This window comes from Lissotriton vulgaris, chromosome 7, assembly GCF_964263255.1.
Source record: "Lissotriton vulgaris chromosome 7, aLisVul1.2, whole genome shotgun sequence".
In the NCBI taxonomy this organism is placed as follows: domain Eukaryota; kingdom Metazoa; phylum Chordata; class Amphibia; order Caudata; family Salamandridae; genus Lissotriton; species Lissotriton vulgaris.
The window spans coordinates 848,013,455-848,032,279 of record NC_141695.1 but is presented as its reverse complement, the minus strand read 5'-3'; the positions used below and the strand labels follow the sequence as shown (position 1 = coordinate 848,032,279).

The following is an 18,825-nucleotide window of genomic DNA, read 5'->3' as shown; positions in this document are numbered from 1 at the left end:
TAAGAAGGCCCTTATTCTCTTAGCCACTGGCCAGCCCTCTGTTGCTTTGCCAGCAGGGTCTGGATATACAATTGAAGGAAGGGTGAATCATGATTTGCCTCTCTGAGGCTTAGTAGAGATGAACCCAATTGTTCTTTTACTCAGGGACAAACTTGCAGATTTAAGATTAAGAGGCATAAAAGTTATTAAATATTTTACAGTTGATTTAGACCACTCAGCTGTGAGTGTGACAGAGGACACATAGGACACATCTCAACAACACTGATGGAGTAAAGATGGCCGGTCACATTTAAAGTTTTCTACCATGAAAGCAGGTGTTACCCCACATATCGCGTCAGCTCCTGTTGGCATAGCTTGGAGTTGCCATCAGATACAAAACCCTCTGTCACAGCAATGCCGCAATACCATGTAGGTAGTGTGGAACCGCCATCAGAATCAAGGTTCTGAACATTTTTCTCAAGCTAGAGTATATTTCCAGCACCCAATGCTTAATTTTAGGAATGGTTTACTAAAGTCTACACCTGCATCTGTTGCCATGGAGATGGCAAAACATGAAATGTGGAAAATCTGCGATCGGTCAAAGAAAATGGGCTGAGGACTTTTTCCACCCGGAATCACAGGTTTCATTGAGGAGTAAAGGAAGGGTGTACCTTTGGGCTGGAATACTGCAGATGGACATCAGCAGTTTAAACACAAAGGAAACCACCATTTGTTCAACACACGCATGCACAGAGACTTTCACCCCAGCAATAATCATCATATCTACAACACCATCCATACAGCCTAGGGATGTGGGCCGCTGCCAGGCCTTGGCTTACTTTCTAGACTAAATCATCACACTCTACGACGTTAAACCTTGACTGACTAACACAGTGGTGGACAACAATGGAAATGTGTTTTTGATAACAGATGTATTATTTATAATATTACAGATTTTTAAAAACAGAGACATTCATAAAATCTCCCTTCCGCTAACATTCAGATTGACTCCTTTCTCTCTGATGTAGATGTGCTTCAATGAGAGCTCTGAAATCTCAGTGATGACAGTAGTTTATGATGCCCTAAAAACTTTATATGAACTTATAAAGCTAATTATGTGTTTTGGAGCTAGCCGCATACACTAGTGAGTGGCGTGGAGCGGTATCTCAGTTCTGAGAATCCTGTTGTCCCTGGCCAAGAATTACCCTAGGTCCACAAATACCATCCCTGGTAATTCCGGACCACTAGACACTGAACAACGAAGTGCAACTCCTGCAGAGTGAAGGGCAGTAGCACAGTGCTACAGCATCTAGATAAAGGCATACAGCACTTCTCCGAATCAGGCCTAGGCTTTCCTGTGGCCCCTGACACCCCTATCTCTGCACCCCATGCACCTCCAAGCAGTGAGTCCGTCCATGTGCAAGTATTCACCCAGCCACATCTTTGGCCTGGGCCAGTTGCCATTGCCAGGGGCAGGAAGGCCGCCCACCGGCTCCATCACCTACCATGGGGTGAGCAGACTATCCCCCCTAAGATGGCTATAGCCTCTTCTGTCGGCAGGTGCACTGGTCACCACCTGCTCCTTCCCTCTCACCCCTGTGATGGTTGGGTTCTAGGGAGGCACCTAGGGACATGCGCCTGGGGGCGTTAGCCAGCTGCTGGGGATAGCGAGGAGGGACAAGGCCTAATTGTGTCAAAGCCGCAATAAGGGGAAACCAGTACACTGGTGGTAGCTCTGCGGCGTCAGCCACGTGCACTGACGTCGCCATTTGCTGCTGCAACAATGTATTGCAGTGGCCGGATGGCTCACTACATCCCATCTATCCCACGGAACATGTGAGAATATCAACAACATTAACACCACACTTAACATCAATAACAGTCCAGGGCCAGTATGTCATATCTCAACACCCCCCCACCTTAGCCTTCTTCTTCAGCATAGGAAGTCTTTAAATCGAGTGCTGGGTTTAGGGTTCCCCCTCAATCCGTAGTGCTGGCTGCCACAGAAATCTTCAGATGTTTCCTTCCCCGGATTCGCGGACACGGTGGTGACTGCCGCCAGGTCGCCCTTTATCACTCTCTCGTCCTTCGCTTGAGATGCTTTGACGTTCCATATTTTCCTCCGGTTGGGGGGATTCCTCTTCCAGCCATTCCTCCTGCTCGGGATCCATCACTCCCTCCACTGGTTCAGGTTTCTTTTTGAACTACGACATGCGTGCAATCTACTGTGTCCCTCTCTTCGCCGTCACCATTGGCACTTTGACGTGCACCACTTTCCACAGTTCCCTTTCTAATGGTGTACGGAACTTGGATCCAGGATGTTGGTCCTTTACCACAACATAGTCCCCTTCGTGTATGGCTGACGGGCGGGCCCCATTTCTCTGACTGGCTCTGTCATTGCTGCGTTGCCGCCGGTCCTGGGTACCCTCCATGTCTAGTGCCGCCAGGACCCATAGATAACTAGTGGGAATACTGTCTCTCACCACTAGCTTCATGAGTAGGTCACTTGGAGCACACTTGGTGGTGCATTGAGGGGTGTTGCGATACGCTCCTAGGAATCGGTGTAGGCAGTTCTCCAGGTTTTACCCCTGATCCATCCCAATCCGTATTGTCTTGTTCAAAGTCCTCATAAATCTATCTACATCCCCGTTAGCCTGAGGCCAATGCGGGGTCACACGACGATGCCTAATACCATATCTGCTCAGATACTCCTTAGAGTCTTGCCCCTGAAAAGGCGGCCCTTTGTCTGTGCGTATTTCTTCCGGAATTCCCAGAAGAGCAAACACCTTCTCCAGAACCGGCTGGATGTAATCAAATGATGTAGACGTGACTACCTCCACTACTGTGAATTTAGAGTGACTGTCGAGCATCACCACAGTGTGTCTTCCATCCGGAAAACTTCCGAAATCCAGGCTAACCTGACCCCACGGCACTTTACTGGGCCCCTCCTGTGATGACGGGGGCTACGGTGGATCTGCTCCTGTAATCAAACAAGCGTGACACCCGCGCACTTTTTCCTCTACCATATGGTCAATGCCTTTAAACCGTACTTTGGATCGCAGCCAGGCCTTGGTCTTCTCTACTCACTGGTGGCCTTGGTGAGCCTGGTCTACTGTTCTTCTCCGGAGTCTTGCTGGAAACACCAATCGGGTTCCTCTCAGAACAAGGCCATGGTCTGACTCGCTGAGCTCATCTCGGCACCTCCATATACTCTCCCAGTACTCTCGTTCTTCATCTGTCAACTGACGGGTCCCAGTTAGAAACCACTTCCAGTTATGGTCACGGAGAGTCTGCTTCACCACCTGTAAACACCCATCTTGTCCCGTGGCTTCCAGAATCTCCTCGATCGTCAACGACTGGGGGCACGCATCTTCCACAATCTGTCATATGAATGATTTTGTGCCTTCGTCCACCTCCCCCTTGTTCCCGGAGTGTGGTGCTAAAGGGTGTCTCGACAGATAATCCGCTGGATTGTTGGCACCGGGGTGATACTCCACTTCAAACCGGTGATGTTGGATCTGTACAGCCTAGCGTTCTATTCGGGGAGGTCCATTTCGGGCTGCATCTGTAAACAGAGGGACCATCGGTTTATGATCCGTCCCCACTGTAAACGTATGCCCACACAGGTAAATGTCAAAATGCTGGCATGCCCATCGTATGGGAAACGTGGAGCAAAAAGATAAGCGAGATATTGTTGATCACAGTCACTCTAGTTGAGTGGGATCACAGTCACTCTATTTGAGTAGGAAAGCCCTCACACACCGACCTAGTCAGTGTCATGCTTCATCATCGGGCCCCACCGAAGAGACCGAGTGTCTCTTCGGTGTGCTGCGACGCCAGAAAGACTGCGGAGCTGGTTGTGTGGGGAGGAAGTGTTGTGAAGATTCTCAAATTAAAAGTGACTAATAGGGTATCAAAAAAACTTTAATAAGTGATCCCTAAGACACGTGTAAGTGGTATATGTGTCTGAATTTAATAGCCAAGGTTATTAGGATCTAGTTTAAATTCAGCTAAATACCACAAATTTATTAAAATCAGTCAACATGTTTCTGCCTTTAATGTGGTATATATTCACCATGGCATTCTTCAGGACTATAACCCCGGCGGTATGGACACTCTAATAGTCCACCCTGACCTGGGGGCGTGAAAGTGAAAAGGAAAAGTGAAAAAAGTGCTTAAAAATGGGAGAGCAATTTGCTCAATCCAAAAAACCCCAAAATTAGGGGTGTATCAGCACCTGTAGGAAAAGATATACAAACAAACACATAAAGACATACATACAATTAGTATATGCCAGCGTAGACTTATCGTAGTGCTCCTAAGATGGTGGCAAACCTTTGTGTGCACACAATAATAGATAACTTTAGCACCATCCAAGTAGCCCTTAGGGAATAATCGTATTTGCTAGGAGGTGAAGTGCTAGAGGTGGTTTAAAAACTACTGTTGTAGTGAAGGGAATAAAAACGCGATGTGAACTCTCCATGAGAAGGGATCAATTTGACCAAATGGTCAGTGACCCCCACAAGATGGTGAAATATGGAGAACATCTCACTTTAAAAATGGGCGCTACTTGCACCATGGGTCTCGGGAGGGGGGTTGGAGCGCGATTGGCACATCCTAAGAAAAAGTACAGAGTCGAAATGTCAGCATAACCCATACAACACACAGGCACTTAGCTTTGTTAGTCGTGGTAATCGTTCCGCTGTGGATGTAAACTCACGCCCTCAGCGCTCACAGCCCGCTTTTAAACCTGCTGCGACCCTCTAGACCGGACCCCGACGATGGAAAGCGGGGCCGGTGAATGAGTATAAGAGCGCTTTGTTTACGCGCTCGATTCCGGGTTTGGGCGTGCCTCGCTGCTCTCGCGATGGGCGTGTCTCAGTGAAAGCGAGGCTTGGGGCGCACACGCCCACTAAGGAGGATGCGTGTTACTGATCGGATAGAGGCTTGAATCAAGGAGCCTATCCTTACGCTGAGCCTCAGGGGGGTGTGTGCACGCTAATGGTTGTTATGGCGACCAAGGGAACATTGTCTCTCGGAAAAGGGAGCGAGGGATTAGCTATTTCGATTGACAGGATTTTAATTTGCAATCAGGAACTTGAAAATTTTTTAAACTTTTTAAACCAGTGGGTTTTAAAAAATCGGGAAGGACAGTGTGAGAGCACATAATTGGCTAAAAAAGAAAGAATTATGGTTTTGTGCACATGGATTGAACTGTGGACTGAGATGTAGAAGCACACAGATTTTTTGAAAATTAAATAGACTATTGCATGTTTTTCAACAGATCAGTTCTGTGTGGTATATGACAGCCAGCTGGAGTTAAAGAGTTCATGTTAGGACTGTGTTCCAGGGGATATCGTCGTTGAGCCCATTAACATTTGTCCCCAGACGATATACCCAACGCTGTTCCTTTTCGAACAGTCTATTTTGTATATTCCTTGCACCATCAATTGCTTCAATGACAGTCCACGTCATGTCATTAGTGGTATGATTCTTTTCAAGGAAATGGCGGCTCAGCTTGGTGGTTACTTTCTTGCACCTTATGTTACTTCGGTGTTCGCAGATCCTTTGTTTCACTTTTCTGGTAGTCATGCCAACGTACCGAAGGTTGCAGGAACATGTGATCAGATAGACCACATTGCATGAGTTGCAATTAGTATGAACCCTTTGCGTCCATACTTTCCCTTCTTCTAATGTCAAGGTTTTTGTGGGTTGTGTTAAATGACAAACACTACAATCCGAGCAGGGATAGTGCCCGGTGATTTTAGGGAGTCCCCACGATGTTGTTACTGATGGTGTAATATTCAGTGGATTCTCTTTCGGGCGTGTGTGGACCAGCGTATCTTTTAGACTGCGTCCCTTTTTAAAGGAAAAAAGGGGTTTTTCCCAATCCTTTTTAAAGGTCTTTACAATACTCCAGTGTTTATTTATACTCTTTTTCATGGTGTTAGAGAGGCTGCTGTATGTCGTGACACAGGTAAGTGGAATCTGATCTGAATTGTTAGTTCTTTCTTCAAGGAGAGCTTCCCTTGGCTGATTTTTTGCTCTTTTAAATCCCTTGTTTAGTGTGGAGTTTGGATAGCCTCTATTTTTCAATTAGTCCAGTCCACACCGACTTACCTGAAGGACACCAAGAGCCTGCTACGACTTCTGACAGAAATAAACTTTCCTGAAAACTCTATTACCCTTGTAACACTAGACGTGGAAAGCCTCTATACTAGCATTCCGCAGGATGACACAATCGAGGTCCTTAAAAAGGATACGCTGGTCCACACACGCCCGAAAGAGAATCCACTGAATATTACACCATCAGTCAAAAACCTTGACATTAGAAGAAGGGAAAGTATGGACGCAAAGGGTTCATACTAATTGCAACTCATGCAATGTGGTCTATCTGATCACATGTTCCTGCAACCTTCGGTACGTTGGCATGACTACCAGAAAAGTGAAACAAAGGATCTGCGAACACCGAAGTAACATAAGGTGCAAGAAAGTAACCACCAAGCTGAGCCGCCATTTCCTTGAAAAGAATCATACCACTAATGACATGACGTGGACTGTCATTGAAGCAATTGATGGTGCAAGGAATATACAAAATAGACTGTTCGAAAAGGAACAGCGTTGGGTATATCGTCTGGGGACAAATGTTAATGGGCTCAACGACGATATCCCCTGGAACACAGTCCTAACATGAACTCTTTAACTCCAGCTGGCTGTCATATACCACACAGAACTGATCTGTTGAAAAACATGCAATAGTCTATTTAATTTTCAAAAAATCTGTGTGCTTCTACATCTCAGTCCACAGTTCAATCCATGTGCACAAAACCATAATTCTTTCTTTTTTAGCCAATTATGTGCTCTCACACTGTCCTTCCCGATTTTTTAAAACCCACTGGTTTAAAAAGTTTAAAAAATTTTCAAGTTCCTGATTGCAAATTAAAATCCTGTCAATCGAAATAGCTAATCCCTCGCTCCCTTTTCCGAGAGACAATGTTCCCTTGGTCGCCATAACAACCATTAGCGTGCACACACCCCCCTGAGGCTCAGCGTAAGGATAGGCTCCTTGATTCAAGCCTCTATCCGATCAGTAACACGCATCCTCCTTAGTGGGCGTGTGCGCCCCAAGCCTCGCTTTCACTGAGACACGCCCATCGCGAGAGCAGCGAGGCACGCCCAAACCCGGAATCGAGCGCGTAAACAAAGCGCTCTTATACTCATTCACCGGCCCCGCTTTCCATCGTCGGGGTCCGGTCTAGAGGGTCGCAGCAGGTTTAAAAGCGGGCTGTGAGCGCTGAGGGCGTGAGTTTACATCCACAGCGGAACGATTACCACGACTAACAAAGCTAAGTGCCTGTGTGTTGTATGGGTTATGCTGACATTTCGACTCTGTACTTTTTCTTAGGATGTGCCAATCGCGCTCCAACCCCCCTCCCGAGACCCATGGTGCAAGTAGCGCCCATTTTTAAAGTGAGATGTTCTCCATATTTCACCATCTTGTGGGGGTCACTGACCATTTGGTCAAATTGATCCCTTCTCATGGAGAGTTCACATCGCGTTTTTATTCCCTTCACTACAACAGTAGTTTTTAAACCACCTCTAGCACTTCACCTCCTAGCAAATACGATTATTCCCTAAGGGCTACTTGGATGGTGCTAAAGTTATCTATTATTGTGTGCACACAAAGGTTTGCCACCATCTTAGGAGCACTACGATAAGTCTACGCTGGCATATACTAATTGTATGTATGTCTTTATGTGTTTGTTTGTATATCTTTTCCTACAGGTGCTGATACACCCCTAATTTTGGGGTTTTTTGGATTGAGCAAATTGCTCTCCCATTTTTAAGCACTTTTTTCACTTTTCCTTTTCACTTTCACGCCCCCAGGTCAGGGTGGACTATTAGAGTGTCCATACCGCCGGGGTTATAGTCCTGAAGAATGCCATGGTGAATATATACCACATTAAAGGCAGAAACATGTTGACTGATTTTAATAAATTTGTGGTATTTAGCTGAATTTAAACTAGATCCTAATAACCTTGGCTATTAAATTCAGACACATATACCACTTACACGTGTCTTAGGGATCACTTATTAAAGTTTTTTTGATACCCTATTAGTCACTTTTAATTTGAGAATCTTCACAACACTTCCTCCCCACACAACCAGCTCCGCAGTCTTTCTGGCGTCGCAGCACACCGAAGAGACACTCGGTCTCTTCGGTGGGGCCCGATGATGAAGCATGACACTGACTAGGTCGGTGTGTGAGGGCTTTCCTACTCAAATAGAGTGACTGTGATCCCACTCAACTAGAGTGACTGTGATCAACAATATCTCGCTTATCTTTTTGCTCCACGTTTCTGGTAGCCGTGGGCTTGACCAGTTCAGACCTCTCTCTTATTTTGTTGTTTGACATATAACCGGGGACTAAGAGAGTGTCTTTTGCATCTCCCTACCTCTCTCTTTGTTGTTACACATGCCCATCGTATGGCCAGTGCCTCTCGCTCGATATGTGCATACCTCGTCTCCACGGCTGTGAGTGCTCTGCTGGCGTATGCTATGGGTACCCAGTCACTGTGCTCGTTCTTCTGAAGCAGCACCGCTCCCAGCCCCACGGGGCTAGCATCCACGATTAGTTCAGTTGCTGTCCGGGGCGGGAAGTAAGCTACAGTAGCCCCGTTTAGCAGTGCAGTTTTGATGCCATTGAAAGCTCGCGCCTCTTCATCCGTCCTTCTCCATGGTACTGCATTCTTGGTCAGCCTCCGGAGTGGTTCGGATAGCGTTGCTAGGTGTGGGATGAAACGTCCACAATAGTTAGCTATCCCCAGGAAGCTTCTTACCTCTGACTGTGTCTGGGGAATGGCCGCCGCTCGGATTGCCTCCACCTTCGCTGGGTCGACCTGTAGGCCTTTAGCAGAAAATCTGTACCCAAAGAATTCGACCTTGTTGGCATAAAAGTCACATTTAGCCCTGTGAAGTGTCAGACCCTGCTCAACCAGCCTCTGGAGGGTTGCTCAAAGGCGGACATGGTGCTCCTCTAGCGACTTGGAGAAGATTAGAATGTTGTTGCTGACATTAATCACCCCCACCAATCCAGACAACGCTTCCCTCACAGCTTCCTGGAATACTTCTGACGCTGATGATACTCCGAAGCTCAAGCATTTGAAACGGCATAGCCTCACATGTGTCAAAAACATTGTTATGTATCGACTCTTCTCCGCTAGCACCAGATGATGGTAACCTGAGTTCAAATCCACCTTGGAGAACCATTGCCCTCCGTTAATGTCCGCTACTATTTCATCTATCGTTGGAGAGATGCGTCTTTCTCTGCATATTGCTTTATTGGGTAACCTCATGTCCACACACAGCCTGATGGCTCCTGGCTGTTTGGTTTTTGGCGCTATCACTAGTGGGGACACCCACGGTGTTGGGCCGACACTTTTTCAAACACTCACTCTTTCTCCGGACGCTCCAATTCCGCCTCCACCAGTGGCCGAAGATGAAATAGCACCCTACGGTGTTGGAGAGCTACTGGCTTGACGGTTTCATCGGTGTGAGGCTGGACCTCTACCTCCTTCAGGCATCCCAGTCCTCTGAAAAGCTCAGGAAACTCTGCCAGTACCACCTCTGCTTGCGACTGATGTATGGGTCTTACAAACATCACGAGCCCTAGATCCTCGGCAGTATGGCAACTTAGCAACAACCCTGCTCTGTTGCATGTGACATAGAATCTCATGCATGCTGCTCTGTCCCTATGTTTGACTTAGACATCAATGACCCCTTTAAGTGGAATTAGTGTATGACCTCCATAGGTGAGGTCGGGGTCGTAATTCCTTGTACTGTGCTACATCCAGTATGTTTGCGGATGCTCCCGTGTCAATGAGTGTCTGTATGCAATTGTTTCCGATCCAGATCTGACACAACGGCGAAGGTCTCCTGGTGGTGTTGACTCCTCGGATGTTTGACGGCACAAATACGTTGTCTTCGTCTACAGCTACCTCTAGTTTCTGACACCTGCTGTCCAGCTCTACCATCTCCTGGACATTCTTGACGCTTCTTGGGAATCTCGGACCTTTGGGTCAGCTCGCCCCTGCTCTTGCCACCCCTTGGCATACTTTTGCAAAGTGTCCATATTTATTACACTTAAGACACTGTCGCCCCTGCGCCGGGCATCCTCTCTGGGAGTGCGTGGCTAGCCCACAGTTTCGGCACCCCTGCTTGTTCTGTCGTTCTTCCGTACCTGAATTGGTACCCGCCCCTCTGGTGTACGTTTTTCAGATGGCATCCACTCTCTCCTCCTTGATGGGTGCCGGATACAGGGGTTGGGCGGCCCCAGATCTTTTGGCCAATGCCACCTCCATCTCTCCAGCAAGGGCATCCACCAGCTTGTGTGATCTTCCCAGGACTAAAATATCATCTAACAATATCCCTGGTTGTCTTAGTATCAGCTTTCGCAACTCCAGCGACTTGCACCCTACGATGAGTTGCGCTCTCGTTTCGAACCGATAGTCAATCCCAATACAGGTACTCACCAATTTCCTCAGACGTACGAAGAACATATCAATTGACTCATCTTCCTTCTGTTTAGCCTGGAACAGCTTGAAGTGTTCAAAGTCTGGATTGACCTGTGGATCAAAGTGCCGGTTTAGGGCCCTTACAGCCTTTTCATAGTCTTTGCCATCTCCTGTGTCCGGTAGGTCCTGGAACAGGTCATAGAGCTCATCTCCCCCATCAGGAGCATTGTGAGCCGCTTGACGGAGTTGTCTGTCTCTCTCGTGGCCACAAAGTAGTTTTCCAGCTGACCTATCCACTTTCGCCACCAGGGCGCCGCTGCAGCCGGATCCGCCAGTTGGCTAAACTCCAGGAGGGCCTTCACTGCCAATCTTCCTGGCCTGCTCCCAACAGCCCCTGCATCCTGGTGCGCTGCTGCTGCTTGGGGTGTAGACATCTCTGCTTAGGTGCCTCTGCTGACTCTCGGCCAGTAATTCCCCCTGCGCGCCTCTTCTTCCTCTGATGTCCCTGGCTGCCGCAGGCTGATTCCTGTGTCTTCTCAGGCTATACTTCTCCTGCCTACACAGCACTGGCCTCTGCGTGTGACCTGCTCACAGCCTTTGCACCTTCACTCCACATGCCGACTTTCTGCCACACGGTCCCGGAGCACCTCTATCACATGCTCTGCTCCTTTGCTGCCTTCCTTCCAGTACCCCCGGGCAGGCTGGCGCTTCACGCACTCACCGAGCGCTCCAGCCGCGTCTTCAGGGCCTTGTGCATGCTTGCCACTCCACAGGTCGCACACGCACCTTTGCTGGGCCGTGCAGCTGTCGTTCTCACACGCGGCTCCCAGCTCTAACAACGCCAATCACCTCCGCATGCAGGGCACTTGCCTTACTGCCCTGACTGTCTCACTCAGTCACCGGGTGCTGATCGCCATACTCCGGCAGCACCGTGCCGCTCCACTCCTCCCGCCCTGCCAGCAATGCCGATTCACGTTGTGGGCGCTGTTCTACACACGTGGGGTCCGCACTAACCTCGTTGCCAGTGTGATGGTGGAGGACTAGGGAGACACCTAGAGGCATGCGGCTGGGGGCGTTAGCCAGCTGCAGGGGATAGCAGGGAGGGACAAGGCCTAATTGTGCTGCAGCCGCAATAAGGGGACACAAGTACACTGGTAGCTCTGCGGCGTCAGCCATGTGCGCTGCTGACGTCGCCAGGTCCGAGCCCAGCCCAGGGAGTGCGGCAACAATGTATTGCAGTGGCCGGGTGGCTCGCTATAACCCCAACCCCACAGCTGCAATTGCACTGGCATAAACAACAGGATCAGAGCCACTGCAGGAACACATGGTGAGTGGGCCTGCTCGCATCCACAGCACCACGTGACTGAGAGTTGCTTCCTCTCGACTGACCCTATCCTGACCTGGCCTGCCCTACCCCCACCGGCCTCCCACTGACATTGTAGTTCGCTCTGAGCAGGAGGAAAAGGTCAGTAGATTTGTTTTCGGAATTAGTGAAAAGGCACCGGCCAGGGACCGGGTGTTCCTGACTCTGTAAATTTAATAATTGCTTGATTTTGGTGCAGGGGCCCCTGCTTTCCACGCAACTAAATTAAAGCAAACTCGTAATGAGGGCCTTACGCTCGAGAAATGGGGGGAAATTAAGAGCGACTCTGTCCCTGCTTGATGAATTACTTTCCTTAAAGGGTAACGAATTAGAACAAAAAATGCTATCACAGCAAACTCAGTTCCTTTCCTTATGCATGTAGAGAGGAGCACATGTGCACGTGAATAACACGTGACCACACGCGCTCCCACAGACACACAAATTCTTACTTTGAAAGGGCAAGCCATCGCTTCGGTCAAGTGTGATTTTATTATTTTTCTAACTCAAAGCCTACTTGGTACTGAGTAAATATTTGTGTTAAAATATTTGTAAAAGCACACACTCGAAAACACTTGAAATACGTTTCTGGAAACCATCTACAGTCACGATTAACACGCGGAGGTGCGATTGTTTTGGCGAGCCTCACCTCTGCCTCCTCCGGGGTCATGACGGCCTTTGCCCGGGACAAGGACTGAAGCTCGATGTCCGAGTGATCCCGGCTGTGGAAGAGCTTCTCTGTGCCCACCAGACTCGGCATCAGCATCATGGAGACGAGGACTCCGGCTGTGAGCATCTGCGCCATGACGTCCATGCGCACGCAGAATCCACGTCCTTGGAGTACGCTCGACCTTGCGAGGCTACTTGTCCTGCTGTTATAAGGTATAGGTTTACTACTTCAGGGTAGTAGTGGTTCTCTCGGCACTTTTATGAAGGTGAGAGGACGTGTCAGGGCTCCTCCACCAGTTCAACCCTAAAGAGAAGAATGAGAGTGTCAAATCACCCGGAGAGTCACAGACCGACGAGCATGTCAGAGCAGCAGACAACACAGGAAGTATGGGGTACAGGATCATCTTTACTCTGATCAGCACAAGAGTACCATAAACAAGTACCTGGCATAAAAGCAGGAGAGCATGCACACAAAGCCAATGACAGGAGGAGCAGTATATATTGCATTTGCTAAGGCACATTGCTTGCTATTCTCCCAGAATAGACATTTGTGTGGCCTTCAATTCTGCACAGCACTATTACCCAGCTGTACAGGCCCAAAAGCCTCCTGCCAGCTGTTTCCACCTCATGAGTCCCTTGTTGTTATAGTAAGGGTCCATCCCACATAGTCGTGGTGCCTTCTCTGTCCTACAGTAGAAACTAAAGCTGTTTAGCTGCCCAAGACATTTTGCAGTAGGTAAACAGGACAAATAGTTCAAATGTAAAACCACGAGAGGAACCCCTCTACACCAAGAGCCAGGGTACCTTAAACGGTTTAAAAAGTATTACTACTCTTGGAGAATTAGGATTCAGTTTTTCAACTCACTTGCACAGAAGGACTCAAAACATACCATTCCACCAGTCTTGAAATGGAGTAGTAATAATTAAAAAAAATATATTTAAAATAACTTGAATTGTATGCGATATTGTCCGTGAGAATGATGCCAAACAAAACTAAATATTTTTAGAGAAATTGCTTTTGAAAGAGGTTCTTATGGTGATGGAAGTTACAAATGTTATGCTATGTTATATCTTCGTTAAGTTGAGTTATCTTATGTAATGCCATCAGCACTGATGTGACACAGACTCTACCATTAGTATAGCCTTGTTGCCAGTGATTTAAGAAGGTCCTGAAACCGGTGGTGAGATGGGTTCAGTACTATGCCATCTTTTTCTGTCCTCGACTGCCTCCCTGCAGCATAAAATCCAGAAAATTGCTAAAAATATCATAGACTTGAATTCAGTACCAGCTGCTCAGGGGAAGGGAGGGGGGAGGGGGCTGAGGGTGGGTTCAGGTAGGGAGAGGTGGATCTGGAGGAGGAGGCAAACTAGATGTTTCATGCACAATATTTTTGATGATATGTATTAACAAAGATAATTCCCTATTTTCTCGCCTGTCCCTGGTAGGACTCCGAAGATGATGCAGTTTTCTTCACTTTTAACCGCAAAGCCTTGTTTTTCTTTGCAGAACGTGGTGTCTCGAATGTTTCTATAGGGTGGTGTTGTATGTGAAAGTGCCTCTTGGTTTCTACATCTCCCAGGCCGTTCTGTAGACAAATTCTATTAGCTGGGTTTGCGTATTTTCTGTGTCGGCTAGGCTATCATTTACTCCATTGTCCTCTAGTCTGTGGCTAGGGAGTAGTTGTCTTTTCTTTGGGTCTTTCCACACAGGGAGTTATTTTGTGAGATTAACTTTTCCTGACAGTGTTCTGTGGCATTTCAATCTGTTGTCCCAGCGTGTCACACTGGACATTGGGTAGTGCTGCCTTTTAGTCTCATCTACATTCCTAGGAAGTTCCTCCTCCTGCCTTTGGCCTTAGTGTTAAGATTTTCTGTGGAGCTGCTCTGAGGATAGCTGCGAGGAATTTTAGGGGTGTGAGAGATTCCTGACGTGTTTGGCTACTTGGTGGAGGTCATTTGGGTCAACTTGCTTCCTGTGGCTACAGCATTTGCAGAGTTCTGCTGGACGACCAGTGGAGGCCGCTCCTTCTCACACTTGGCGGCTAAGACCTTGAACTCCCTCCCCCTGCATCTCAGAGCCTCAACATCACTCCAGCAGTTCAGGAAGGGCCTCGACCTGGATTTACATCCATTAGGAATACAGGCAACATGCGCTCCCAGCACCTCAAAGCTCTCACAGGTGATGCAGCCGCGCTCTACAAATCCTGGCTGATTGATGGATAGATCAGCAACAGGGAAACTCCCGATTCTGATATGCTCCCATTTCGAGTCAGATTTTGGGGATACAGAGGAGTTTTCAGATCTGCATGTGGAGACCTTCTGTTATGGATCTGCCCCATTCTGTATATTGTTTGTTGCTGGTAGGCCGCACACTTCACTTCCATAAAGACTGCAGCACAGATTCTGTAAAGCAGTTTCAGCTTTAATAGTACTGGTGGGTGGCACCATGCTAGAGGTTTCTTGAGGAGGGAGTAGTAATGCACGCAGGGCTTTTCTCTGAGTTGTTTATTGCCAGTGGACTGTTTCCAGGAACCACAGCCTCCCACCTTTCGCTCCAGTCTTCTCATCCTTGGACATCAGGGGTCAAGCTAGTGCTGAAGCAAACGAGTTTCTTAGAAGACCGTGAGTCATCCAAGACGGAGATAAAATAACAAAAAACAAGGTGCCATTTCCGTCAGAGGAGCCCTGAGCGGCCTCTGCTGCAGGCCAGCGAGGAGGCGTGAGAGCTTCCTATGGCACAGGGGGTGGCGGGGAAGCCCTGGAAGTGGAGTAATGAAACATACTCAGTGGCGGCTGGTGACTTTTGAAATAGTGAGCCGTAAAAGTTGGGGTGAGTGTTCCACAGAAAATATAAGCAGCTGTAAATCAATCAACAATATGCGCAGATAAAATAATTAAGTAAAAAGAAACTCCTTAGATAACAGTGTTAGTACAGTTGTCTAGTAGTTACTTTCCAGGCAACATATATGTATGAAGATACTTGATTAATAATTTGTCAGTGCCCATATCCGGTTCACATACGCAGCTGCGCTGGTAAAGTTGCTCATGTGTCACTGTCTTGGATCCTGAACAACCTCCACCATCTTAAACCCTGGACTGCGCACCGCAGGAAACCTAAGCTGAGCCCTAAACTTGTGCTCGCTCCTACCTCCCCACCTATTCATGGAGATTGCTCTGCTCCCCTTCTCTTTTGACCCTGCACTGTGCACTTCTGTGTGTGCTGCTGCGCCGCCTTGTGTCCTGTGCTGCGTTGCCGGTGTGCCTGGCACTGCTCTTTCTCCCGTCCCTGTAATAAAAATCATTGTGTGAGGGCTGGAAGGTCACAGTGTTGAGGCCCCATGCTCTGCCTGTTCTGTAAGGAGGAGACGTTTGCACTTGTGTGCTCCTGTAGTATATGTCCTGTCTTAGTGTATTCAACCATTTATCCACGTGCTTCCTTACTTCGATTCTTCTATCCACACATTGTCACCGTTCCATCATTTTATGTAAACATTCACTCCTGAATTCACAAAGTCCCTCGTCCATCCTTTCACGTGATCATCGACTTATTTTCATACTAACCCACTCAGCCTTCTATAGATCCACAAACTAACAACCCAGCTGTTGGCTTTGTGATTACTTTTTTTCTTCTGTTTGTCGATCCTACCTAGCAAACTCAAACCCTGGAACAGGCGAGGTTGCTCACTTTAACAGTGACTCCGGTGCAGTCATGAGCCCGGGCAGCACCAGGTCTCAATAGAGACCTTGTCAGAGGAGGCCTCCTGAGGATTAGCTGTCTCCATTTCGCTCGTGCCAATCTCTCACAGGCAGAGGCACCAGGGCCGGCTCTAGGCTCATGGTGGCCCTGTGCAGGGAGCGCAGGTGGGGGCCCCGAAAGAGGGGGTCCAGACGGGGCGAAGCTCAGGAAGGTGTTTTAATAATACGTCCAGAAAAGTCGTTAGATGATTGGGTGTAACTCTTCGGCTGCCACTCGTCCGGTGCCAGCAAGTGTATGAGTATATATGTTGCTTATCTGAATTAATAGGTTACATGCACAAAAGGCGCAATAAAATACGTTTTATATCGTGTGAAGAGCTTTTTGGAGCAACAAAAAGGAGCTCGTAAAAGAAGCATTGTTTTGGAATAAAGGTCAAAGGATATCATTTTTCTAGGAGTCTCATTCGAATTTGCACTGAAGCTGTTTTAATGAGAAATGTTCGATCTCGATTTTCGAGGTGCACGTCATAAGAAGGACAGCCAGGACTTGGAAAAACATTTCGAGGATACTAGTAGTGCTTTCATAGGAGTACCTGTGCTGCCGGTAAAGAAGTTGTATTTTCTGAAATTAACTCTATGAGTCTTAAAAAACATAAATACCACACATTGAGCAGAATCAAGAACGTTTCTTATTTGGCCCTGGCTCGCAGGTCCCTCAGCCCCATTTCAGCCATTACTTTAACTTTCAACATTGTAAGAGTGACTGTTCGAGGCCGGCTGCACCCACATTGCACAACAGTGCCTACTGCCTGTAATATTCACAGAATGATCATTAAAAATGAAATTAATCTATTTGTTGTTGTGTTATACCTGCAAGTCCGCTGAGACTCTCACCACCAGGCTGGCCTGCTCGCACCATTCCAAATAGGGTCGGGCCGGGGAACGGGATCGGGAAGAGTCGAGATGCCGGACGACGCACGCACTCGCTGGCGCCGGGAGCGCATGACCACCACCGTCGTGACTCGTCATACAGCGCGGCTTAGCAGCAGGGGGCTGCAACGCACTGCGCACAGCGCGCGGGGGCTGTCCCAGGGCCGTCAACGTCATTGGTAGTGCTAAGATTGACGGCCCTGGGACCCAAACTGCTGGCTGACTCAAAGCGATTGTGAAACTAGAAGTAAAACAAACAACGGAACTGCTCTGCCATTGCTAGCAGCTGGGGTCTGAGCCGCTCAGCCGGAGGCCGCCAAATCCTGCCAGGCGGCCGCCAGTGCCAGAGGCCCCTTCAAACACAGTATTTACAGCTCCCCAGCCTAGATCCCAGGATGTGTAATCGATGCCCGCGCTCTGTTATACAAGCACGTAGATGCGAGTCGACTGGCCCAAACAGAAGCAACATGCAGGGCTCAGCAAAATCAGCCGATTGTAATCGAGAAAATGGCATTAATGCAGCTCAGACTCGAAGGAGAGTTGCGTGGGCCTAATTTATGGGGTGTGTCCCTGTGATCGCTGATGTCATCATTAATAAAATGCAAACAGAATTTGGGGCAGCTCGTTAAACTTGCTAGGAATTTTAAACTGCATATGCTTTTATATGACAATAAAAGTAGTTGAGCAAATACCGCTCTGCGCAAATACCATTTTTAAACTAGCCAAAGTGGGTGGAGAAGTGGACCAAATAATCATGGGCTTCATTAAACACTGCACACAATATGCAAATATTTACTATACCACAAGACTCACGAACGGATCCTCGTCGTGGCGGCCCCTGGGGTTTGGCGGCCCTGTGCAGGTGCACACTTTGCACATGCCTCGGGCCGGCCCTGGAGGCACTATTTCAAAAGCCACGTCCAATAATTTACAGCTGCCTGGCAAGATGTTACAGAAATGTAACACTCCGAAGGCAAGGCGTCGCAATTTAATTTCTTTCCATTTTCAAAGAAAGTGTGGGGCAACGCTTGGCACGGACAACCTTTGATTTAGAGTTAAAGAAAAAAAACCTTTCCCTGTCGCCAGGACCGTCTCCCACTGCCTCCTGGGAGATTGCCTGCCTACACAATAAATTGCAGTTTGTCTTCGTTTTTTTGACATTCACAGTAATCATCGCATATTACTAACAAGCCTTAAAATGCTGTGCGAGGCATAATCATAAGAAACAACACATTCAGATTGATTTTCATATTGATGATGAGTAAACACTTATACTAACGAAACAAGCTAGTAAATATTAATTGGCCTACCAGATCCTGCAGCAAACAATTTATCTTATGTTTGTTAATGACATTATTCATGGAGTCGCGGCCGGCATTACGGGCGGGTGGGGGGAGGGTATGGGGTTGTCACGCCGCGGAGGGGTTGGGGGGGAGGGGTTTAAGAGGATAAAATAGATAAAATAAAAGTAATTGATAAACTTACCGTCCCGCTTTCTGTGAAGTCCCGAGACTCCCGACTCCCGCGTCCTACATTTTGAATTCCTTCAGACAGTGTGCTCGTCATCAGGAAGGCGGCAGGCAGCCTCTCTCCCCTCCACCACAGCGCAGCGCTGTGATTGGTGAGGCCGCTGCCCCACCTGTGTCATTTTCTCTCTGTATGCTGCAGCATACAGAG

At 48.0% G+C, this 18,825-nt stretch overlaps 1 protein-coding gene across 1 annotated transcript in view; it reads right to left on the bottom strand.

The window, feature by feature from the left end:
* Window positions 1-18,825, bottom strand: part of LOC147702547 (matrix metalloproteinase-21-like) — a 183,383-nt gene that overhangs the window by 117,692 nt on the left and 46,866 nt on the right. Inside the window, exon 2 of the mRNA XM_086931212.1 lies at window positions 12,503-12,826. Within this exon, the coding sequence (XP_086787338.1) occupies window positions 12,503-12,667 (165 nt within the window). The 5' untranslated portion in view covers window positions 12,668-12,826. The remainder of the gene's footprint in view (window positions 1-12,502; window positions 12,827-18,825) is intronic.